Source organism: Coptis chinensis, chromosome 5 (genome assembly GCF_015680905.1).
Source record: "Coptis chinensis isolate HL-2020 chromosome 5, ASM1568090v1, whole genome shotgun sequence".
NCBI lineage: Eukaryota > Viridiplantae > Streptophyta > Magnoliopsida > Ranunculales > Ranunculaceae > Coptis > Coptis chinensis.
In genome coordinates, this window is record NC_141460.1 from 65,178,658 (window position 1) to 65,205,451 (window position 26,794).

A 26,794-nucleotide genomic window follows, 5' to 3' on the forward strand; every position below is an offset into this window, starting at 1 on the left:
TTCCTAATATCAGGTGTATGAAGAACATCCTTCAAAACCAATTTCTTCCCATAAGTAAACACCAACTCCACATCACCAGAACCTACAACCTTGATAGTATGGTTGTCGCCTAATAGAACTTCCTGGTTCACAGTTGTAGTATAACTCTTGAACCAGTTTATATCAAAATAGACATGACTAGAAGCACCAATATCAGCCCACCATCCCTCAGAGACATTGACAGAATTGACTTCAGTTATCATTGCCACAAAAGTGTCCTCAGTGACATTAGCCTCATTTCGGTTCTTGCAGTTACGAGCATAATGTCCCTTTTTTTTTGCATGTATAACAGACAACTTCTGTCATGTCTACTGTTGGCCTTTGGTTCATATTAACCTGGTTCTGGTTCTTAAGTGGAGCTTTCTTGTTGTTATTAGGTTTGTTCTTCATTGCCTTTTTATTAGGTTTCATATTAGAATTGGTTTTATTAGCATGCTAATTTATGATATTAACTTTAGCCTTGGCAAATGACATAGCCACTTCCTCATTGTGGTCCTGTTTTCGGGATTCTTCTTCAATCCGGAGTCTCATAATGAGACTCTCCATCGAAAACTCCTTGGATTTATGTCTAAGAATGTTTTTGAAATCCTTCCATGAGGGAGGAAGCTTATCAATGACGACTGCAACTTGAAATTGCTCGTCAATCTTCATTCCCTCATAAAGTATTTCATGAACAACTATTTGTAGGTTGTGACACTGAGTCACAACCAACTTGTCATCTTCCATCTGGAATTTAAGGTAACGACTTACAACATAATTTTTCGAGCGAGCCTCCTCAGTATCATATTTCTTCTGCAGGGCATCCCACACATCAGAAGTAGTTGGAAGATAGCAATACAGGTCATCAGTAAGTGCATTCAGGATATAGTTCTTACACTTGAAATCCTCAGCATTCCATTTGTTGACAGCAATAGTAAGAGCAGGTTCCAACAGATCATCCCCCGTAGGTCGTTTCTCTGTCAGAACATTATCAACCTTCACCAAGGTCAGATAAAATGTCATCTTTGCTTTCCACCGTTTGAAATTTTGACCGGCAAACTTGAAAGGGCGATTATTGTTATTGTCGTTTCTGAAGTGGCTTCCTTCCTCTTGTTCCATTGTTAAAAAGAGAAAATACCTTAAAATTGTTGGAAAACAATCTGCAAAAAACAGGATTAACAATGAAATTGGAAGCTGAGGTGCGGACTAGGTCGCTCTCTTTAAGGTATTGTGGGTCTGTTCCTCCTGGCGCAGATAGACACAGAACCTCCAGGATACAATAGCCTCTGTAAATGTCTTGATGATCACTACACAGCAAAAACCAAAACCGGAAAAGAGAACAAGAACTAATAGTCTACTGCCATAAGGGAGAGAAGTTTTTCTTAAAGAGAGGGAAGATGTGAAAAAACTGGTGTGTTTGGTCTGCTGTAAAGCCTTGTATATATAAGCTCAAGAGAGTGTAACATTAGTTCTCAATTGTCAACTCTCAACGTTATAGTAAAAAAGTAACGTTCCAACAATAATGTCTCGGTTACAGATTTATAGTCAAAGCAAAACGTTTCTTTTGTTTCAAAACAAACCAAAACTGATTTTCGTATTTTAAAATAACCAACAGATCATCAACTAGTTTTTTCTTTGTTGAGCGAATTGTGTCAAGGAAGATTCTCTAGAGATCGATTTCAATATCAAGTTTCAAGATGCCACCTAAGAGAAACACAACCAACAAAGTAGTAACTAATGAATAAGGCAAACTCTCAAGTTGCATCAAGACTTGAGGAACGAAGAACAAGAAGATTGGCAAGTGTAAGAAGAGAAGAAGATGAAGAGAGAATAGAGGAAGAAGAGGTGTCTTTGCAAGTGTTGTTGCAAAAGTTTAAAGAATTAGAGAAACATAATCAAAGCTTAACATTAGAGAATAAAGCTATCAGAGAGAAAAACGAGAAGCTTACCCAACAAGATTTCTATGATAATGATGGGTCCGAATCTTCATCCGGTACTCCAATTCTAGGGAAGAGTCATCAAGAAAAACCCAATCTATAGACAAGAAAACACAGAAAGCAATGCTGGAAGAAGAAGTTGTACTAGCAATCCAACCAATTACAAAGGAGCTGATTCAAGAAATGATGCAGCAACAATTTGGAGACCAACTATTAGAAAAAGCATCGACATCGATGAGGAAGTTGGCGGACGACGTTAGCATAAATCCTTTGAAAAAGGAGATCGAAATGATACCACTAGGAAACCATGAATATGGCAAAATTGTTATAATCTAGTCAAAGATACGCCAAATTGGCAAAGAACTCTGTTACGCAATAAAACTTTTGCTCTAAGACCAAAGAAGAAATAAGCAAGATTTGGAGATCTTGGAGGCTTCGATTCTTCACCATCAACCCTTTCAACACCTCACTTTGGCCCTTCACCTTCACTGTACTCGGAATACGACCCTAGCAATACCGAAGGTTTCTTGGAGAGGTCGATTGGCAGGAAGCAGACCAAAGAAATCGAGAAGAACAAGAAAATTGCTTCTACTATCGATGGTAATGTTGCATCTACTGTTAAAAATCAGCTGGATGATTTTGTCGAGTCTTTTAAAGAAAGCTAAAGACATAGAGAAGAGATTCTAGATGGGCAATTTTAAGCTATGATGAAATTGAAGCAAAAGAAGACACATAAAAAAATTATTTTTGAAGCAAGAAAAACTCCGTGTTAAAGAGGAGAAAAATGAGACTGTTGGTAATCATTCGACAAACTCAATCCTCGTGTACGGAAGGTTTTAGAGCTAAAACAAGAAGCAATTATAGCTAAATATGGAAAAGAAATGTTGGATCAAGTAGTACAAATGCAGTTGCCGAAGACGAAGGAGCCAAGGATGAAAGAAATGATAACTGGTTTGATAACTAGAGTAACTCTAGTAGTATGTGTAATAAGGGTGATATATAATAGTTGTCTTTTATTTATTTATTTTTATTTTATGTTTTTGCAATCATGTATTAGTTGTCGTTCTTTTAATAAAAATTGCAAATCCTTTGCTAAATCAAATTGATCAAATGAAGTAAATTAGAACTTGTCAAAATGATCAAATGAACAATTCTAAATCACACAACATAATAATAATTGTCAGACAAACTTAATATTATAAATCATCAAGTCCTCACTTCCTACATATGCCTCCTCTACCGTGAACCCCTTCTCGACTGTCCTTGTGTTGAACTCTTCGCCTGTCCATGTGATGAACTTTCATGGTGTACTGTAATGCGATCAAGATAAGCCTGTAACTCATCAACTTGGCATTGCAAATCGTCATAATCCATGTGAGCCTGGGAAATAAGTGTGTCTCTTTCAGCACTGTAGGCGAATACTAAGGAGCGCATGCCATCATTTACACGAATGCTTGTCTCATATCTCCTGCGCAGCTCATCCTGAAATAATATTTTATTAATAATATATGACATTTTTATAATAGACAAAAATAAACCAAAGCCAATAACAATAATTATCAGAGGTAGATATCCAATGCCAGGCTCTAACTGTACCACACGAGTGTCATCAATAGAAGGAATGAGATGGTAAATCGTTTGGACACTCGGATCACTCAAACTGAAAACCCAAGGCCACTCTGACTGAAGGGGATCTGGCGTTGGAACAAATATGTGTACAGGTCCCTTTCTAAAACATTGGCTGTGACGGCTGGCCAATTTGATATTCACGTCTGATACCCATTCTATTAACCATATGAATATTGCATGCATGACGACCTACAACTGGTAGCCAATGACTAATAGATACCTTAAACCAATAACGGTAATACTGCTCATAAGTCTACAATATAACTAGGTTAGAATCTACTGGCTAACTTCAATTCTTTCGATGACGTTATGTAAGATCATATCCTTAGCCTCTAATACATGGACAGGCGGATCAGGTGGGATACCAAAGCATGGTGTGAGCTGTCTATAACATCTATCCCTTAAATACCACTCCATATCACTCCCACAAGTGAATACCATCCTCCTATGAGAAATGAACAATGCGTATCTACAATCATTTGGGTCGATGTGCACAGATGTCCGCCAAGGCCTCCAAACAATAGAAGCATGTGTGCTAAGCTCTATCTGGGTTCAGACAGAAGTTATGTTATGATTGATCTCACTGGTTATACGAGCTCGGCGAGGTCCGTGCCAAGCTCTGAGCCTATGCTTCTCATCGGTGTACTTTGTGAGGATAGGATTTACACCACAGAAGTACTCATAGAACCATATCTCTAAGAGAATGACAAACCCTCTAACCTAGGGACTAGTGACAACACCAATTTGTCGAGAAACCCTATCTAAACAACGCAACAAATTACAGTATATGGCTCTACCAAAATCAATACTGCCTAACTTATGCAAGTGCTCAAAGTTGGCTAGATACCCCAAGTTAATCGTGGAATGGCCAAAAGGAAGAAACAAGATGCCCATCAAATACATACAGAAAGCTTGATCTGACATACTTATTGACATGTGCTTGATCATCATCATAATCAAATGACATATAGTTTATTAAAAACTAGCACTGTCATATGACTCCTCGGTCAGACAAGGGAAAAAAGTCATCATTTGGGCACAACTCTAGAAATCACTGCTACATCTCAACAGCTGACCTAATTATATATTCAAACTAGATATCATACAAAACTCTAGTGGAGTGAAACCCAACTCTCTCTGATGGAAGTGAAAAGTATGTGTACTATCCCACCATCTCTCAACTAAACCATTGATAACCATTGATAAGTATGTGAAAGGTATGTCAACTAGATGGCTGAAGGGAGTCGTTAGAATTGCATCTCTAACATGGTCAAGTGCACCGACTTTTTTTTAATATCATCCCACCACGTCTTAAGTGCATGTGGAGTATACCGAACCTGATACATAACATATCTCTGATGTACGTAAAATGAAACTAAAATTAAAAAAATAAAAATAAAAATGTACGTATTAACTACTAAAGTTAAACACTACTGCTAATATAAAATTAAAAAACATACCTGCTGTTCAAGAACAACTCTTGACACATACTTATCATGCCACTTCGAGACACCGGTCTAAGATGGCTGAAATCCATAGGCTCTGTGCTGTAGGAAATTCAAAATCGACTTACTGATACTGAAGTAGTAATGGATCGTTTGGCTCACCTCCTTGGTTTCCAGCTCAAGAAGTTCATGGTTCATCATCTAGATCACTCATGGGATTGCTCTAAACCAGTGCACTATTATTACCACTGTTTTTATTTTTCTCACCATCACCATTTTATCTTGCTTAGTTATCATAGACATATTTGTTGTTGGAATCCATTTTTTTTACAACTAGAGAACTACCTATAACAAAAACAAAAGTGTGAAATGGTAACAATTGAAGTGTTGCGTGGGATTTATTTTCGCATAACACGCGACAGTACCAATGGCGCACAAGGTAGATTCTATTCCAAATTTGCGATTGATATTTGCCTCTACTTAGAGTAGGTCAAATTTTACGAATGCTTTTCTCAAATTTCGACCTCAAACATGCAGGTGATAGTACCACCACCTAGAGATGCTCTTAGGACTAGGAACACTATTTGTTATGATGGCAGGTAGTGAGTTGTTTATGAAAGTGATGAAGAATGAATGAATCCGTTTTCTTAAGTGATGATTCATCTTTTCTTCCAACCTTTTGCTACACACCGTTTAGAGGACAGATAAAAAGTATGTAGACACGGTAAATTTCTTGTTTTACCTTTTCCAGAATATTACTCGTGCTCAGTTTATAATTTGATACTATGCCGATTTTTAAGAAACATTTGTCGACGAAAATATCGTGAGTCGAAATTCCAAAAACCGATATATTTAGCTGCGTCTTCTTAGGGTTTTGAGATCGAGTTTGAACATTATTAAAAGTTTAATGGCGGAACTAAAACTTTCAGAAACACGTGACTTGACACGAATTGAAAGAATAGGAGCACACTCACACATACGTGGCTTAGGTCTAGACTCATCATTAGAACCCAGACTCGTTTCCGAAGGAATGGTAGGTCAAAAAACAGCAAGAAAAGCAGCTGGAGTAATATTACAAATGATTAAACAAGGCAAAATAGCAGGCCGGGCTATTTTACTAGCGGGTCAACCCGGCACTGGTAAAACAGCTATAGCAATGGGTATGGCTAAATCATTAGGACTAGAAACACCATTTGCTATGATGGCTGGTAGTGAGTTGTTTTCCTTGGAAATGTCCAAGACAGAAGCTTTGAAACAAGCTTTTAGGAAGGCTATTGGGGTTAGAATTAAGGAAGAGACTGAGATTATTGAAGGGGAAGTTGTGGAAGTGCAGATAGATAGGCCGGCTAGTAATGGGTCGGTGTCCAAGACTGGGAAGTTGACTTTGAAATCTACGGATATGGAGACGGTTTATGATTTGGGTAGTAAGATGATTGAGGCATTAGGGAAGCAGAAGATACAGAGTGGGGATGTTATTGCGATTGATAAGGCGAGTGGGAAGATTAGTAAACTTGGGAGGTCGTTTGCTAGGAGTAGAGATTATGATGCTATGGGCCCACATACTAAGTTTGTTCAGTGTCCTGAAGGGGAGTTGCAGAAGAGGAAGGAGGTTGTTCATTGTGTTACTCTTCATGAGATTGATGTCATTAATAGCAGGTACACGCACACGCCTTTTATTTGTTTTATTAATACCAAGTTTCATTTCTTTTGTGCTTACACATAAGTATGCTGAGTACTGATATATTGTAGTAGAATATTCTACCAAAATTTCAATACTTTTTTTTTCCTTGGATTTTATTCATGATTGTTAGCTTTTATTCCCTTGGAATAGAAGTAAAAAATTAAAAACAAATGTTCTCTTTTATCATTCTCTATACACCAGAGATTTTACAGAGGATTTCATAGGAGAATTTGATGTATTAAGCATTCGTTATTTGTAAAAGATCTCGCTAATTATAAAGAGTCCATAGGCTAACTGACCCTAAACACTCTCCACTAATAGTGTCAACATTGTTTTATAAAAAAAAGTGAAATTCGTTTTAGGACATAGATTCTAACAGGGTGAGGGGGGTGGGTAGTTTGTTTTACCGAGTTAAGCAGTCTCTTCTAGTCTCCTATTTGTTTGCTTAGAAAGGTAAGAGTCCATATCCATTGTCTAGAAGCAGATGGTACCGGACAGGCTTCTTGACTCTGCCTCTCCTGAAGCATAAAGAGCTCCACCTTCATTTGATCATTTCTTTGCATACCCACTTCTTGGGTTCCTACTAGTTTCCATTGATCAATTGGCGTAAAATGATCAAATCAATAATGCCGATCCACTGTTGTATGATTGCCAAATTTTTATGGATTCCTCGTGCAAAGAAAGAAATTCCTTTCATAATGTGCTTTGAAGTGCATCATACCTATTTCCTGTTACCATTTTTTATCCGACATCTTCCTCTGAAATTGGGATGTTGATTACAGATCCTGCAAGAGGATCCATGAGCATGATGTTCATAAAATGGAACTAATCAATGCGCTCCCTGATACCTGATTTCTCTTCCAATCATACTTGAGGCTAAAGAAATTTACTATATATTTGGAGTAGTTTAATTTATATTGGGAGGAATTTATTATATATTATAGAAGCATAGGGTAGAGATATCATAGGCCATCCACTTTCTACCAAAGCTAAATGGCTAGTGGAACATATTCCGAAAACAATTGTATGTCTGTGGGCAAGACCTTTTTGTTTCCTGACATAAAACAGGGTCATTATCGTCTTCCTGATTATATTAGTTCTTAGTGATTTGCCAGAAAGAAACTTGCAGTCCTCGTTAGGAGAGAAGCTTGTTTGGAAAAAACATCAATGACCAAATACAAGTGAGCTTTGTCTAAGATGTGCCAGTAGTCCTGTACACAAAAGCATACCTAAACATTTAAGCATGTTTATACTTTTTCCATAATAACATATCATCTGATAGATTTATTGGTTTTAATGCAATTAAAATGTAAGATATCATCAATTACACCCCTTCACTTCATTCCCTAGCAAATGTGCAGTAGATTTTTTCAAAGCCCAGTTATAGTCAAGTTGTGTCATATCAATCATAGCCATTTTGACTACCTAGAAAACCATAATAACATATCGATACCATTAAGAAGTGAAATTTTGTCAATACACTATTATGTACATCTTCATCATGTAATACTTTATAAGACATCCCTTAGTCCTACTATTTGTTTTCCAAAAGACATGGAAAAGATCTTTGTAAGAGTCTATATGCAGTGTCTTGATGCTTATGCGACAACCCCTTCAAAAATAGTTGTATCTCGGCTTAAAACATCAATCAGTTTGAAATTTGACCAAAAACTAATAGTGGGGATCAGTTTGAAGAAGTAGGTTATTTTACTACTAGTGTGACATGGATTATTCATGAAATAAAGAAGTACATGCTTGATCGTTTCAACTGCATCATACATGTTTACCTTTGGCTTTTGTTCAATTAACATATCCTGTGAAACATAGATATAGATATGGTTCATAAAAGAGGTTCCTGTAGTTAGTTCAGTACGTTTACTATGCTGTCCATAATCCTATATATGACCTACTTCTCTTAATAGACATCTCGAGAGCTTTGCTTCTTCTTCTTGTAATGTGTAGTCCAGGCTTAAAAGTGGTTTTTTGGCTTCTCCAGTTACACTCTTCATTAGTTTAGCTAGCATCCTTGATTCGGTGTGGACAGTAATGATTTAATTGATGGCCTGATCCTTGGTAAAAGTTTGTTACTTGGGTTATTTTTGTGTTTCTCTTTCTCTTTTTCTGTAACCATAAATCTTGATATCTTTGATGCAAATTTATCTTAATTTTCAGGACTCAGGGATTTCTAGCACTCTTTACTGGTGATACGGGTGAGATACGTGCAGAAGTGAGGGAGCAGATCGATACAAAGGTGGCCGAGTGGAGGGAGGAAGGAAAAGCAGAGATCGTGCCTGGTGTCTTGTTCATTGATGAGGTTCACATGCTTGACATTGAGTGTTTCTCATTCCTGAATCGTGCATTAGAGAATGAAATGTCACCCATCTTAATTGTAGCTACAAACAGAGGGATCACAACAATCCGTGGTACAAACTACAAGTCTCCACATGGTATACCAATTGACCTCCTTGACCGGTTGCTCATCATCACAACCCAACCATATACTGAAGAGGAGATCCGAAAGATTCTTGATATCAGGTCCCAGGAGGAAGATGTTGAGATGAATGAGGAAGCAAAGTTATTGCTGACAAAAATTGGGGTGGGCACATCTCTGAGGTATGCCATCCACCTCATTACAGCTGCTGCTTTGGCTTGCCAAAAGCGCAAAGGAAAGGTTGTAGAATTGGACGATGTCAAACGGGTGTATGCCTTGTTCCAGGACGTGAAGAGATCGACAGAGTACTTGATGGAGTATCAGAGCGAGTATATGTTCAGTGAAATGCCATCTAAAGAAGAGGAAGGTGATGAAGAATCCGATGCTATGCATTCTTGAATTTGGTTTCCTTAAAGTTGAAGGAACATGCTAGTTCCAATGCCATTAACAAAAGCTAGGTAAGTGTGTTTTCTTGATCCTAATTTTTAGAGGTCTGCTATACCTCATCAGGGTGCCTATGCTATTGTCAGTAATTAATGTATTTTACATGTATGTAGGATACTGATAGAAATCAACAGATTTAAGCGTTTTTATTTTGTTTTTATCTTTCGCCTTGGAATTGTATCCTTCCCAACCCCTACGTTACATTGCCCAGGAATTCTGATTGCTGGTGCAGATCTGCAGAATGCTTTGTAGGGGTTGACACAACACTGCCAACAGACTAAAAAGAAAACAGTCGTACGAATTTTATCATCACATCCCTCTATATTGGCTGTAGTGTCATGATGTCGTAAAAAAGGTGCTCCAGCATCGGCAGTGCTGCAGGAAACCCGGGGTAATACCTATTTTAGTTGAATCAACAATTCATGTAGTTTTTAACACTACTGAAAGATCTGGAACCAATTAGCTAGACACTCACAAATCCCTGAGTAAGAGTGCGTATTTATTTTCGATAATTAAGAGTGCAAATGACCTGTCCTGTGGGGTGGGGTGTAACCCATGTAAGGTGTAAAGTTAACACCCCAATTTCAGAATTACCCTCCCAATGGGGAATGCAAACCATAGGTAATAGTTATTGAATTCTAAACCGAACGGAGAATTCTCCATCGCGGATACAATTTTAATAAAAGGCTCGGGCATCTAAGTGACAGGCCACTACAAAAAAAGGGTCTCTTTGTGTCTCTTATATCCACAAGTGACATTAATTTTCTTAAGACTGGAGGAACAAAGGAGTTGACATGTCATTTTTTCAATAAGCGACACAAGAAGAACTTTCTCATGTCACTTTTGTATTAACTGGAAGGAGAAGCAAATTTGTTGTGTCAGTTTTGGGCCATGTGCCCTTCAATCCAATCTAGAAAAAACAATAAGCGACACATCATATGAAAAAAAAAGCCCAGTACAAAATAACCCACAAAAACTGAATAGTCAGTGTTTATCCAAGGTAGAAACCCAGAATCGCTTCTTCTCCTTCTCCAATGAACACGCGATACCTCGGGCACGAATTAGAAAAAATTGGAAACCCCCACTCTCACTATCCAACTCGTCTCAACAATTTTGCTTGAAATTACTGAGCGAAAATCATCTAAGAAGGTCAGTTTTGAATTTTTAAGTTTCAATTTTGCATTGTTAATTTAGGTTAATTGCTTCTCTTCATCAAATTGAAACTGTGCTAAAATTTTGAATCTATTCAATTCAGTTGGCATGTATTTTTTGCTAGTGGCTGGTTGTACCAATTATTGTGCTTCTCAGGTCAGTTATTATATGGCGCCCGTGTATAATCCATCTTCTAAGTTAGACTGAACTTGTGTGTTTGCCAGTGAATAGATTTACTTCCTCTACCTATATAGTACTTAATCTATGTGAGTGGATTATGGTACCAACAACTGTGAGGTGAAATTTGTTTATTATTGAATATAAACTATTCAGTGTCAAACTCTGGACTTAAATTCTTCTTTTACTTTTAGACTATAATAGTCCTTCAGTTGTTTTTATCAATAATAATATCTAATTTGTACCTAATCCTAGAGTGGACATAAATATTAAAGCTTTAATAAGATGGCGGGAATTTGTACTTGATGGACAGTTGGTATGTTGAACCTCAAACCAGACCACATGTATACTTTGTTGTAGGAATCTAATGTTGGTATAAGAAGCCAAAAAGGGGAAACTTATGAGAGTGGTTGGTCATGAGCATGATGGGCCTTAGTACAGGGCATTGGTTTAGATGTTTAAGTTGGCAAAGGTACAATGACATTGAGATAGACGAGTGTCATATATTTGGTTACCTGTAATTCGTTTTCTTCATGCATTATCATTTACCTTGCCCCCTAGTGTTGCTGATTATCGTCATGGCCGGTCATGTACAACTAAGTGTTGGAAACTTGAATTGCTACTCGTTGGTTGCCAAAGTTGACAATGCAGTGTAGTACCATCTGCTTGTCATGATTTCTTGTGTACATATTAAGTATTTTCACCAACTACATGTACTGATAATATGAAATTTTTAACAATATCAGTGGATTACTCTCTTAGTTTGAAAGACAAAACGAAATGATCGTGTTAGAAGTTGAGTGTGTCACTACTAAGAATGTTTGATTGTTTTAACTTCAAAACAGACTCTAAACTCAAATATGTAATTTGTTGATGCTTAAATATTTTGCATGTTGTGTGTTTATTTTTTTATTGTATGCTTAGAAGGTTTGCATGTTGGGAGCTATATATGCTTGTTTTGTATTTAGGTTTCTAATCCATTCTTGTAGTTTAAGTTGATATAGGAAAGTCATTTAAAGCTTTAGATTCGTTAGTAAGTTGATTAAGATGTGGAAGTTTCAATGGTAGACTAATTGCTTGTGTAATAATCTAGAAGTTAGTTAAGGACATTTCTCCAATTTTATACATATGATTAGGGCTATTGTAGTAATTTTATTTTTTTTAACGATAGCTAGTTTATTTTAGAATTTAAGCGGTGATTTTTAAAAGGTCTTGTAGATATGTGTAACTTTCTCTCACGTGTGTATCGGATATATTACTTTCATATTGTTGGAATAGCCAAGTGTATGATGTTAAGTTGTTTTCATATTTGATGCTGCTTAATTACATAAGATTAGATGTGCCATAACCTTATGATAGCTAGTCGGCTTTGGCATGTTACTATCAGGAGGTGGACTTGAGCCCACTAACTCTTTTGATCAGAGAATATACACCTATTCTTTTGTAAAGGTGGCATGTATGCCATGTATGCCACCTTTTACTTGTTTTATAATTCTTGGTTTTGGATAGAGAAGAAAGGGGGAGACCAGATGGAAATTCTGCAAAGGAAGTTTTTCATTTCTTGAGCGAGCTAGTTAGTTATATGTAGTGCTGGTTAAATTTGAATAAAGGGTCGATAAGGGGTGCTTGTTCCTTCTCTTATTACATACATACATGAGATTAATTTATTTCATAATTGAAGTATATGAAGGACTCACTTTACCCGATGGGCAGCAAGACTTATCTCCTTCATGGATGTGATGAGCTAACTTGATTAGCTTAGTTTAACGATCTCATTCCTTTTGATATTTCTAATAAAGTTCAATATGGTTTTTGAACTTCCTTTTGATTGGCTGGTAGATCAACTCATATATATCTGATCACGGCATATGCAATTACATCAAGTGGCTATTATTTGCTCCTTTCCATTCTTTAATATTTGAACTTGTGGCATATTCATTCAGTACGCATGATAGTTTCCAACTTTATAATTCAAGGGTAAATCAGGACTTATGTGCCGACACTTTGCAAACTCAACTGGGTTATTAACCATGACTCATATGAGATGTTGAAAAGAATTATTAGTAAGAAGTATTAGGTTTACGGTTAATTGTACCGAAGGAACAGTTGATAAGAAAGTGGGCTTTATCTTGTTTTGCATTGGTGGTGACTTATTTAAGCTTAGAAAGTTAAGGAAGCTTACCGCTAGAATTGGAAGAAGAGTGCTGGTCGTGCTCTTGATTTTATAAAATTCTAGCCAGCTCAGACTTCCTTTCTGGTTAATTAGGACTTAGGAGCTTAACTTCCTAGGTTATGCTTGTTGAGTGGGGATGAGTTATTGGTCATTTTAATGATGTAGTAGTTTCCGATCCTTTGTTGCACTCAATGTTTTGTTCTTCTTGGAGACTTCTATATCTGCTTTGAGTGGCCTTAATCATTCTTTGCAGCACCAAGGGGGGTTTCTATCTTGTTGATATGGCACTGGCTACAACCCACCCATTCACAGTGAAAGTCATTACCTCATTAGAACTTATGTGAAGAGTTCAGCTGAGCCCTTGTTACTTCTGATGGCACCCAATTACTGCTTTGTTCTAGGGCTTGTAAATCTGACTTGTGTGCATAGGTGTCACATAAAGGGGATTTGATATGCACATATACCTTTTCTTGGGTGGAAATCTAAACATGCCGTTAGTTGATTTAGAGTATCTCTTATTACTTGGGTATTGATAGTCCTATTGTTATTTTGTTTGTAGGTCAATGACGAACACAAACGGAGATGTGAAGGTCTTTTGTCAAGTGCAACTTAACAAGCTATGTTGATTTTGGTTTCAGTGGGCCTATTATGAAATTGTTTTGGTTGATGCTGTTAAAGAACGACTATGGAAATTGTCTTTTTTTTGGATGTACAGTTGTTTCAATGAACGAGTTCTTTAATGTGAATGGTTATCGGTTATTGCAATTTAATGAAATGATTCTTATTGGATGTTGCTACCATTATTGTAATGAAGAATTTTACTAAATGTTTAGGACTGGTATTATGATACATACAGGTTCAATATCATATTCAAGGTGGCAGGGTTAGGTTTATTGCTAATATAATCAACAATCTGCATTGTTATTTTGTCTTTTTTCATTTAAAAAGGGTTGTTATCTCGTTTCTAGCCAAACCGTCACAACTGATGACTAGTTGTGTCACTTTTTCATACCAAAGCAGCATTCAGATCCTAATATCTAAAAAGTGACACAACAAAATTAGCTTCTGGTGACGCTTTCACAATGTGTGTGTCGTTTACTACGTCGAAGTGACACATATAAGAATTATTTTGTGTCACGTTTACACAAGAAACTGACATATCAAATACATTTCTTAAGACACTTTTGCCAACTTTTAGTGACACCAGCAGATAAGACGCTTTTATGTAAGTCCTAAAACCGATACAAATCAGTTTTTAAGACATTTTAAAAGTGACTCGGAATGCCCTTTTTTTTGTAGTGATAATAAAAAAAGGGATATGCCACCATGTCCTTCGTAGATATATGTTTGAGTACTACTTTTTTTATGCACAACCATATCACGAATGTAGTGGTAACGAATGTCTATGTGTTTGGATTTTCCATGGTATTTAGGATCTTTAGCGAATGCTAATGCTGCCATGTTATCACAAAACACTGTGACAGGGCCTTTGGCATTATGCACTACATTTAGTCGCTTAAAGATTCTTCTTAACCAAACTGCTTCCTGAACAGCAGCACAACAAGTAACATATTCGGACTCCATCGTGGACAATACAATGTAGGCTTGTTTCTTACTACTCCAAGAAATAGCACCTCCTGAAAGCAAGAAAGTATAGCTTGACGTGGATCTACGCTCATCCAAGTCACTAGCCCAATCAGCATCACTGTACCTATGAAGGTTTGCTCTTGCTCCCCGATAGCAAAGCATATAGTCTGAAGTCCCACGAAGGTATCTAGGAATCCTTTTCACTGCCTGCCAATGAGCATGTCCAGGATTACTCTGAAAACGGCTCACTAATCCTATTGCAAAACAAATGTCTGGTCGAGTACACATCATAGCATACATCAGACTCCCAATTGCATTTGCATAGGGCACATTAGCCATTTGCTCCTTCTCTGCTTCTGTCTTAGGGCAAAGACCAAGATGTAAAATATGACCCTTTTGGACAGGAGTATCACTAGGTTTGCAATTTTGCATTCGGAATTGTTCAAAAATTTTCTTAATATAAGTCTCTTGAGATAAGCCAAGTAACCTCTTAGAACGATCTTGGGTAATCTTTACCCCCAATACAAAATGTGCCTCGCCCATGTCCTTCATATCAAAATTAGAGGACAACCACTTTTGAGTGGTAATGATCAACTCCTTATCATTTCCAACCAACAAAATGTCATCAACATATAATGACAGTACAAGAAAACTCTTATCAGATCGTTTGGCATACACACAATGATCCTCCTCAATCATCTCAAACCCATACGAAGTAATGGCTCGATGAAACTTAAGGTACCATTGTCTGGATAACTACTTTAATCCATAGATAGACTTTTTGAGCTTGCATACTTTGCGCTCTTGTCCTTTTACCTCAAAGCCTTTGGGCTGATCTATATAAATTTCTTCATTTAGATCCCCATTAAGAAACATTGTCTTAACATCCATCTGATAGAGTTATAAGTCAAAATGTACAACAAGTGCTAAAATGAAGCGAATTGAGGTAAATCTCATGTTTTCACCAGCCAAGTCTTAATAAATTAATCTCTCTAGTTGGAGGAGATGAAGCCGGTGCTTAGGGTTCGGTGACTCTTTTGGTTCATAGTGTTCTCCAATCAGGTTAATTATTTATGTTTTTAGTTATTAGATAGTCTCATTGCCCACACCAGGGGATGGAAGTATAAAATAGGGTTTATGTTTTGCAATTTAATATCATGCCAGTGTTCTTTACTTTTCTTCTAGTAGTGTAGTTCATTAGGGTTAGGGAAGTATTATTTGTACGTGTTTGCCTTACGTGGTGATTCATTGAATGGCTGCCTAATTGGGAAGTACTCCTTGATGTTGCTCTCGGTAATACATTGAATGGCTATCCGAGCTTACATAAAAGGAAAGAAGATACTAGTAGCATAAACATATGATCAACCTTGAGTAGAAATAATTGTTAACAATGTTTCATCCAAGAGGGCATCAACATTCATTTGATTGCCTAATTGTAGTCTCCTTGTGAGAACAACCATGGAGCAAAAGGTCACGAATCAAAGGTATTGGTGGATTCAATTCTCTTAAATTCCCTCTCATATATTCGTAATAGTTTAAGTTTAGTTTAGTTTAATTCACAATCTCTACAACCATTGTTTTTAATCTCTCATACCTTCATAATCTAGTACAACTTAGAAGTGGAACGATATCTTACTTATCCACCTTTACTCATAGAGGGATAATTTGGTTTTGGTTTAGTGTGGTTTTAGACCAACGACATCCATCATCCATATATTCACTCCATTCGCATCTACATTCACAAATAAAACCATATGGTCAGGACCCCATAAGTCTGAAACAATTAATCTTAAAGGTTTATTATATAAGGTGGAACCGGAAGGAAAAAAAAGTTTTCAACTCTTTCTAACATGATATGAATGACAAAATGTAATTAAACAACTTGCTAGACACTGGTAAATTAAAGAGCTAGACTTAACAATTTTATTGACTGTCCTAATCATAGAGTGTTCTAAACGTTGATGCCAAAGCGGAAGAGACATAGAGAGGGGGCTGAAGGAGATGAAATCGGGTTTCGCAAATCACAAGCATGATCAAAACTGTAAAGACCTCTCCTATTCTGGCCTTGTAGAAGCACCTTCACAACAAAAACATTTGGGTGAAATTCAAAGAACACATAATTAGGGTTAGTTAGACTTACCCCCATTACTAGTTGCAATTAGTGTTACCCCCCATTAGTGATACCCCCTCAAAATATTTTTGAAAATGGGGATAACACTAATTGCAACTATTAATGGGGGGGGACTAGGAAACTGAAAGAAGATTTGCAGATATATTTGGAACATGATAAAGTTTATTTAAATGGAATTTTATGGAGTTATAAGTAAAAGAGGTAGTACCAATGTTTGCAATGGGAAGGTTTGTACCATTACCTACTCGAACTTGGTCAGGACCATCATACTCTGTAGGGAGATGGAGATTATTGAAGTATGAGTTGAGATGATTCGTAGCTTCTGTATATATATGGTATCCATTCTCCATTTGCAATAGATCAAGGTGCAGCAGCATATGCTACTGAGTTAGAAGAGGAGGATTGAAACTTCTTGTCAAAATGATGCCAACAATCAAGGGCATGCAACATAATTTCGCCTACCACACATTTGGCATAGGCTAGTTTGCATTTTGCACATGTTGAGGATGATTATGAGATTGGTTGATATATCCCTAACTATGAACACAATATCAGCGAACACAACATAGTATTTGACTAAAAACAGAGGGAGAAGAGAAAGATCAGAACTCTATGTGATTTGGTGTGTCTCTTTCTCTCCAAATTCATCCACTATTTATAGGTGAGTGGTGCATTTTCGAAACAACACAGTGACTCTTGGGAAAAAGTAAGCAACTCTTTGAAAAGTCACATGTTTTGAAAGGACACACCATTTCGGCATAAAGCACTGTTTCGAACCAGTGCCTATTTCGAAAGGTCACACCTTTTCGACATGATGCACTGTTTCGAGCCAGTGCACATTTCGAAAGGTCGCACCTTTTTGGCATAATGTACTGTTTCGAACTAGTGCACTGATAAGCACCCAAAACTGTATTATAAAAACCTGTAGAGACATAACATTTCGGTCAATTTTGTGCTTAATAATCATGAAATAATCGCATCTTCGTGCTTTTTGCAGGTTGGAGCAACTAATGTAAAAATTATGATAAAGCCAGCATTTAAGCACGGAATAGGGAGTATACACATGCCTTCCGATCAAGCCCATGTGAAGCCCAACAAATTCGGACTAAAGCCCAAAGACTCAAATAGTACAGAATCCAATCAGAAACGGGATTACATGCACAGAAGCATCAAACTTCCGAAGCTCATATCTCTTGAACCAGGACTCCGAATGCGACGAGTGAGCTGCTCCGACGATCAGTGCGATGAACTCTACAAATAGGCGGGAAGTTGTAAAATGCCAAAAGACCGGACTGCCAATCGGACCTTTGACGCGGACCCACTAGGGGCCCATAAGATTTGATGAGTCATCATGCAAGTCAAGACAAAGGTGCAAATAATTGGTGCAATTTTGACACCTTGCATGAAGTTAATGAGTTAGTTGGATTTAGGTGATGATTATCTAAAAAAATGAAAGGTGTCAAATGGGAGTTAGTTGTGGATAAGTGAGAAATAAATGAGAGGAAAGTGTTTCACGTGGGAGAAGAGAAAAAGGCTCTCTTATGTAAAGGGGGGCTGATTTTGGGAGTTGGAGGCTTTTACTTCTTTGACTTTTACTTTTCATTTACATCCATGTCTTTAATTTTGTTTTTTTAGTTCTTAGTTTTTAGAGAAAAGCTTGTAACTTGTTAATGGGGGAACTCTCTCTAGTTTTTAATAAACTCTTCTTCATTTAGGTAAACAGGTTGTAGTTTTCTTGTTTCATTCTCTTTCTTTTTCATTTCACATATCTTCTTGTAGTTTAATTCAATCCTAGGATCATGAGCTAAAACTCTCTCAAGGGGAGGGTTAATGATGCTCATGTGAGAATCATGCTACAAATTTAGGATTCCAAAATCACTACTTAAAAGACTTAGGTTCTATTTTTCATCCCCGTCCCAAAATGACGAGATTGACAATTATCTGATCAATTGTTGTAAAGTAGAACTAGGAGTTGGAATGATATTTCAGAGATGAAATATCATTTCAATTCTACATGCTAGCATGATATGTTTAGAGATAGGTATATTATGTTAGAGATTTGAGATGGTAGTGACCTGTTTCTAAAAGACTTGTAGCTAGGCCTTGCATGAGTAGGATTAATCCTTCCCTATCTCTCTCTCTTTCATTTAACTATAAACAAACTTACAAATTTTAGATAACTTGTGTAAAAAAATCTATCTATAAAATCCTTCTCACTTAGTTCTCCAAAGTGTAGATTCCAGTTGTGATCATTTAAATTCTTGTCTTAGAAGTTGGAACGAAATCCCTACTCGAACTAGACTGACATTCTCAAAGAAAAAAAAAAATGTGAGTAAGGAATTATTGAGTTTTAGCACGTAGTAAGTCAACTTCTAAAAACACTGAAAAGTGCAAAGATCATGCACCTTTTCAAAAGGTTTTTCTCACTTTACGTACTGTTTCAAGAGAAACCCATTTCATCTCAAGTGGGGTAACTTGGGAGACAAATTACTCATTCATATCTCAATGGATTTGTGCAAATCCATTTTTCTAACAATCCCCCACATGAATAAAAATTTGGCTTCTTCTATCATAAACATCGGATTTTTGTTCTATTACAAATGAAAAGATACCGCATCAGGTCAAGTAGCATGGGAGGCCTTGAATTTGCCTTAGTGAAAGGCGATCGAATTTAACTACACGATCAGTAGACTTCAATTAATGTCCTTGAACTGTTAGCCGTTTGTATAAACCTAGACAATCATCTTCACACAGTACCTTCTCGAATACTATTGGTTCTTACGTTTGTGTTCATTTTGGCCTTAAACACTTCTTGATTTCAGAGAGTGCTTTTGAGACATTTGTCTTAAAATTCTCATAGAAGCGACCCCATTTCACTCTCACATAGGTGATTTCTATAAAGAGTATTCTGCAATACTCCACTTGGATAATATAACTTTTCAAGTGATAAGAGCCCAAAAATGTAGTTTTAACCCCTTAACAATATTGCTTTTAGACCAATTATGTGATTAATAAATAAGAGTTAGTACTTTTTACGTGTTTTTATGTATTTCAGGCATTGGAGTCAATTGTGTGCAGAAATGTGTCCCTTTTGCGAGATAAAGGAGCAAATATTGGTTGCTAAGAAGTTCTATGATTAAAGGCCAAGATTCAAGGAGAAAAAACCTTTTTAAAGCCCGGTCAAAACTGAAAAGTCAAAGTCAACGCGGACAAAAATAGCGCACAAAAGTCAATAGAACTCCCGCAGGCCGTAGCTTTGGACTCAGACCTCAGAATTGAGCCTACCATATTTCAAAACGACCGACTCGGAATGAACTTTCTAATAGTCTAGGCCTTGATCCAATCGGAAGAGTAGAAGTAGATGAAAAGACTATTGAAGCCATTTCCAATAGAAAACCCCTTTGTAAACTGAAGTAACGATGTTTTGGGCTCGATTTTATGGCCCAAAACATGGCTCCAAAGCCCATGCACGATTTTGTAGGCCTAGACCTCTTATATATAAAGAGGACTAAGACATAACTCCAGATATATAGTTAGTTATCCATAAATTTAGATTAGACTTAATTAATTAGTCAGTACTTAGTTTTTAATACAGTTTTGAATCATTAGACTCTTTCAATTAGATTAATAAAGTAATTATTATTCTTTCAATAATGTCTTGTTCTTATTGTTCTTATTCTATGAATGATAGTTTGATGAATCGAAGCTAAAACCTCAATTAGAGGGGTTTGAAGAAACTTCGATGAAAACTTGATTGTGTTAGCGTAGAAATAGTTGTAATAATCTATTCCACTCTAGAAAGTAATTAGTTCACCATGAGAATGGATTTAATTGCTTCATATGCTAATTATTAGTTGGTAGATATTGCCATGAATAATTAGGGATTAGAAATACCCAAGCTTACGTAAAAACGTAAAGATTAGGATTACAACAAATTCTATGCTAGTTTATTAAGTTGAATTCAAGGTATAATCAAATTCCCCTAATTCCTTCCCATATTCACATCGTAGTATTGAATTGCCGTAGTTTAAATTATAACATCAAAATTAGTTAAATTACCGTCTTAGCATAATTTCATTTCATTACTCGCATCGATTTTGTTAGAATTACATAAACTAGGAAACGTTACATCTAAACGAGCTACGAGTGGAACGAATTCTCTACTCCAATTATATTCTGATTCACGAGAGTAGAACTTTGATCAATAGTGTAAACATCATTTAGTTTTACTTATTCATAGCACAACTAGTTAAGAGTAGGTAAAACTTTAGTTTTATAATTATCAAATGGCACCGTTGCCATCTTAGTTTTGTTTAGTTTCATTTCCTTTAGTAACTAGTTTCATTTACTCCAATTATATTTTGATTCACGAGAGTAGAACTTTGATCAATAGTGTAAACATTATTTAGTTTTACTTATTCATAACATAACTAGTTAAGAGTAGGTAAAACTTTAGTTTTATAATTATCAAAATGGCGTCGCTGCCATCTTAGTTTTGTTTAGTTTCATAGCATAACTAGTTAAAAGTAGAACTTTGATCAATAGTGTAAACATCATTTAGTTTTACTTATTCATAGCATAACTAGTTAATAGCAGGTAAAACTTTAATTTATAATTATCAAATAGTGCCACTGCCAACTTAGTTTTGTTTAGTTAATCTTACCAAGTTTGGTTATAATTGTGTTTGTTTGGCTCAGAAACTAATTTTTTTTGCAGGAATACAAAGAGTGTGCCCCACTCTAAAGTGCCTGGACATCGTCCAAGGCAAGAGCGCGCCCTGCGCCCATTTCAGACCAATTTGAAGCACGCCCCACGCCAGAGTGCCTAGATATCGTCCAAGGCAAGAGCGCGCCTCGTGCCCTGCTTAGGCTAATTCCAAGCGCGCCACGCGCCCTCTTCTGAATAAGCCCGATTTCACAGGTTAGTTCAAACTTTCATTTGTTCAAGTTATTAAGTGTGCTATCTTCGTGAATACACTGAAATCGCGTATACAAGACGCTATTCAAACGCGTATCAAGGAGACATTCATGTACTCCTTCCACTCCTCGCCTCTCCTGCTAGAGGATTTATTCTAGCATATCAGGGTTGTTTTCACTGTTGTCGTGTTTTTTTAACATTGGACTTAGCCTTGCATGATATTAAGGTCAGGTAAGGAAAAAACGTTTAACGTAATCTATCGTGAACGTCAATGCACACACATATCTACACCTAAATCAATGGCCGAAGAAAGAGAGACTCCTCTCTCTGACTTTTATAAAGCCCTGAACGATAGCTCTAAGTCTTGCATCGTTCTTGTAGACCCAGTGGGGGATTTCCGAATCCCCCCAAATATATTTAATTTGTTACCAGTTTTTCATGGGTTAGACCATGAGAAGCCTTATCAGCATATGCGTAGGATTGAACAAGTTCTTACCACATTCTATTATCCTACGGTAGGCGCGGAACAAATTAAACTGAAGGTGTTTTCTTTCACCCTAGCCGATAAGGCGGCGTCTTGGTTAACTGCCCAAGCGCTTAATTCTGTGGACTCATGGGCCAAACTTGTTCAATTGTTTATGGAACAATTTTACCCACCACTGAAGACAGATGAAATACTTTACAAGATTCATTTTTTCCGCCAGAATCCTCATGAATTTTTTTTTCTGAGGCCTGGAATCGTTTCACTAATCTTCTTATAGAGTGTCCACATCATAACCTTGCGAAAGACACGTTAGTTCGTGCCTTTTTCAAGGGGATTTTATACCATCATAAAGAGATTCTTGACATAATGAATGGGGGTAATTTCCTCAGTAAAGGAGCTTCAAAGGCTTATAGGTTTTTAGAAGATCAAACAAAGCGTAATAATAACTGGGGGGTAGTGACGATATCCCCCGCTCCGCTAGTTCTTCTTTAACAGTTAAGGCTGCCAGTATGTTTGAGATTAAATTTGATCATGAGCTTAAAACTTTAATCGAAACTCTCACTAAAAAGATAAAAGCTATTCCTATTCAACAAAAGCCTACCCCTGTCATGAATGTCAACTCTATTCCATGTAATTACTGTTTGAGTCCTACGCATCCCGACTCCTATTGTCCTCTAGTCTATGAACATCCATCTGCACAGCCAGACAATGTTTGTTCAATTAATAGCGAACCTAACGCACCTTAGCGACAAAACCCCAACTTCGGTTAGCAAAATAATCAACAAGTTACACCTCCAGGGTTTAATAATCAAAATGTTAGGTCAGCGAACAACTACAACCAAGCTCCACCACGACAAGGACAAGAACAAGGTAATTATAATAATTATAACAATAATAATTATAATGCTAATTGAAGTATTGTTTCAGTTAATAATAACTATCAGAACCCACATGTTAATAATCAACGTGAGATAGTTTTGTCACACCACCTATAACAACTACACATCCACAACTGGATTATTTTGACACCTTCATGCAAACCCAACAACAGATTTTATAGTCCATCCAACATTCCTTACAACAGTTAATCCAAGAGAAAGTACAACCAAAAGGTGTGTTTCCAGGTTAAACTATACCTAATCCTAAAATGCTAAACACAGCCTATGAAATAATTGGTAATATTAGTAATGAAAATGGAAACATAGGTGAGTTAAATGCCATCACCACTCTCCATTCTGGCAAAGTGGTTGATAACGCCGTAATTATGCCCATTGTTACACCACCAGTGGTCATAACAAATGAAAACTTACTAGATACCGAAATAGAAAGTGAAGATCCTACCCCTGTAGAGGTACCAGTTAAACCACAACCTAAGAAACAAAAAGCCAAGATTAAATATCCTATTGATCTATATGCTAAATATAGAGAGAAACGACCGTTTCCCCAGAGATTAGCCATGTAAAACAAGGATACAAATTTTGATGAGATTAGGGAAGTTTTTAAAAATCTAACGATAAACCTACCTTTTCTCGAAGCTATGAAAAAGTTACCACAACATGCTAAATTTCTAAAAGAGTTGTGCACTACTAGGCATAAAACAAATATTCCTAAAGACGCATTTTTTAACTGAACAGTTTCCAACTTTATCCGAACATAATAGAATTGTTAAGTACAAGGACCCTAGGCGTTCTACTGTACAATGAACCTTAGGGGATACTCACACGACAACTGCTCTATTAGACTTGGAGGAGAATGTTAACTTACTCCCTTATTATCTCTATAAACAAATAGGTCTACAGTAGATGCAACCTACTAAAATGACGTTAAAATTTTTTATTACCCAGCCGACTTCGTGATTCTCGACATAGAAGTCGCTAACGACTCTGTTCCTATCATTTTAGGGCATCCTTTCTTGGCTACCGCCAACGCGCTCATAAACTGCCGCGATGGTTCGATGTCCTTGTCCTTTGGCCATCTTTCTGTTTAAGTAAATATTTTTAAAATGATGCAACAGTTACCTAATACGACTATCAATAGAGAGGTTAGCATGATCGAGAGCTTAGCTCAAGATTATTTTGACAATACGTTTCCTGATAATCAGATGCACTAATTTCTTTCCTTCGGAAGTTCCAACCTTAACGCCATGACAAAAGAAGAATTTTTCACCAAATATCCCAGTGATTCTTCTAACCCACCTATTAAAGAATGTCTTGCATATCTAAAATCTTCTGATGATATAGACCTGAGAGCTCTAGCTGAGCACCATTCACCCACCTCACATTATCCTGTCACTCATTCACCTTCCATTAATGTTCTCTACCCTCCACCTTTTCAAAGGAACCTTGAGTTTGCACTTGACACTCTTGTTTCTCCTGTGCTTCATGATTTTCTAAACTCTCCTAGTAAGAAACTACTACCTAAAGTACCACCCAATATCTTCATTTTCAGATGTTTGGTAATACCAACCCATACCACAAATGAGTTTTATGCTAAACTCACATTCTCATTTTTTCCATTCCTTACTTCAAAAATTCATCCATATTCACCATATCTTCCACAACCATCCATTTTTTCACGATCATTCACTTGGCCACCCTTTCATTGGTGGAAAAAGAAAACTTTGCATGCTAGGTTAGGTTCTAGATCCATCAGTATTCACTCTCATCCCGCTATGCCACGTTTTGGGCAATCATGGTGCTTGATTGTGTTTGGGTGTGTTTTCTGTGATCATTATTTATGGAACGATCCACAACTATTTTGGTTGTTGATATATGGTAAACTGCATGTTCATTATATATATATATATATGTTTTAGATAAAGTCTTGAGTATATGACTATAAAAGACTCATTTTATTATTTGGTGTACTCCATTCCAATCTTATATTTTGGTAAGTGCACCATTTAGGTAACCGGGCCCTTCCTCTGGAGTGTGTGGCTGTAAGTACCGGATCCTAAGTCTATGTTTAACATAATTCACATTTTCCACTCTTGCATGTTTTCTCAGTTTTTGAATTATGTTTCTCTATAGTGTAAATTATGTCTTTATTGCTTTATTGTTTTCCCTTATATTAATCCGTATTCATAAAAAGTAATTTTTTTTAAAACCATAAAAATAGTAATCTAGCAAGTCTCGGGAATCTGACTTTAAAAGACCCACATTTTTAAATAAATTTTTTAAACTATGTTGTTTAAAATTTGTTTGGGGTGGGGTGTTTGGTTTTTCCTTTTCTTGATCTCTCAACTTTCTATTCTTGTTGTTTATGCCGTTTAGTCGTATTTCGATTCGGATTAACAATATCTATAAATTTAGATTTCATTTGATCACAAAACTTATGTCATGCACTCACTTCAAGGTGTTTTATATTTTCTCATATGTCAACCACGGTTAGAATTGAGTTTTTTTTTTATGGATCATTGGATTGTACTATCTGTGCTGATCGTTTTAATAGCTCATTCGCAAAAATCTGACCGTTAACGAATCAAGAATTTTAGTTTAAAGTTTGCGCGCATAAGGACATAATGGGCTTTTTTTGAATTTGTTTGGGTTTGGGCCCAAAACCTTGTATGCACGTGTTTCTCCATCACCTTCAAGGAGAACCCCTTCACGAGTTCCCCTCCATCTTCACGCCTCCATCAACCTCCATTAACGAAACACCAAACCAAAAAAAAAAAACCCGATTCTTATAACTCCAATTAAACAACCCTACTCCAATTTTGCTATTCCAAATCATCTTTTCCATCTCCACCTCCATTAAACCACCAAAAACCCAACATTCATCGTGCACCCACACCACTCAAACCACAATTCGATTCCTTGTTTCAATACCTCTCCTCCACCTTACCTTAACCCCATTTTCGAATTCAAAAACCTCAATGGCTGCTAAAAATCGCAAAATTCTTCCCGAACAAGTTTTCACCTTCGACCAATTTTCCCCCTTTTATGGTGATAAGATGAGACGTAGGAAATGGCAGAAGTTTTGGTATAAGGAGAATGATTTTTACCACCCGAATTTGGTTTTGAATTTTTACAAGAAGAGGGAAATTGAGGGTAAGAGGATTTTTGTGAAGGTGAATGGGACGAGGAGAGAAGTTTGTACGGGTATGTTGGCTAGGATTCTAGGCGTTAAGCCAAGACACAACCTCGTAGTCACAGTACAGGAATCGCAGTGGGGTGGAATACAGGCATTGATGAGAGAGACTATTTTGGAAGGAAAGTACAATGTGAGATCGCATTGTGTTTGATAGTCGTTTCTGAGAACCAACCAGCTGGCTGTAGCTCAATGGGTTGGTAAGAACATCATTGGCACCTCGAAAGTCAGTGATATCAGTTTGAACTGTCTGCACGTTCTATCGATATTGCAGGAGAAGAGGTATGAATTTTGCACCCTTGACTTCGTGTTAAATCTGATTAGAGGCGTTGGAAACCATTTTGCACCCTACCCTGTTTTGATTACTAAGATAATGTTGCATTTTGGTGCTGTTCCAAAAACTAATCAGATTATGTTGAAGTTGTATTCAAATGCAAAGATTTATTCGGAATGTGTTCAGAAGACATGGCGGTTGCCTGAGGATAGGGTTGCTGATTCA

The 26,794-nt window shown here is 36.8% G+C and overlaps 1 protein-coding gene across 3 annotated transcripts; it reads left to right on the forward strand.

Moving 5' to 3' along the window:
• Positions 1–5,528: 5,528 nt before the first annotated feature.
• On the forward strand, positions 5,529–13,884 carry LOC147498364 (uncharacterized). 3 transcript variants are annotated; one of them, XM_086560372.1, is made up of 5 exons: positions 5,898–6,685; positions 8,883–9,599; positions 9,797–10,734; positions 10,841–10,893; positions 13,647–13,884. In XM_086560372.1, exons 1-2 carry the CDS (start codon positions 5,937–5,939, stop codon positions 9,538–9,540), a joined length of 1,407 nt encoding a protein of 468 aa, XP_086416498.1. In that variant the 5' UTR covers positions 5,898–5,936; the 3' UTR covers positions 9,541–9,599; positions 9,797–10,734; positions 10,841–10,893; positions 13,647–13,884. The 3 variants fall into 3 exon arrangements, with proteins under 3 accessions (XP_086416500.1, XP_086416498.1, XP_086416499.1); XM_086560373.1 differs by lacking the exon at positions 9,797–10,734; XM_086560374.1 differs by lacking the exons at positions 9,797–10,734; positions 10,841–10,893 and having other exon boundaries at positions 5,529–6,685.
• The last annotated feature ends 12,910 nt before the right edge of the window (positions 13,885–26,794 follow it).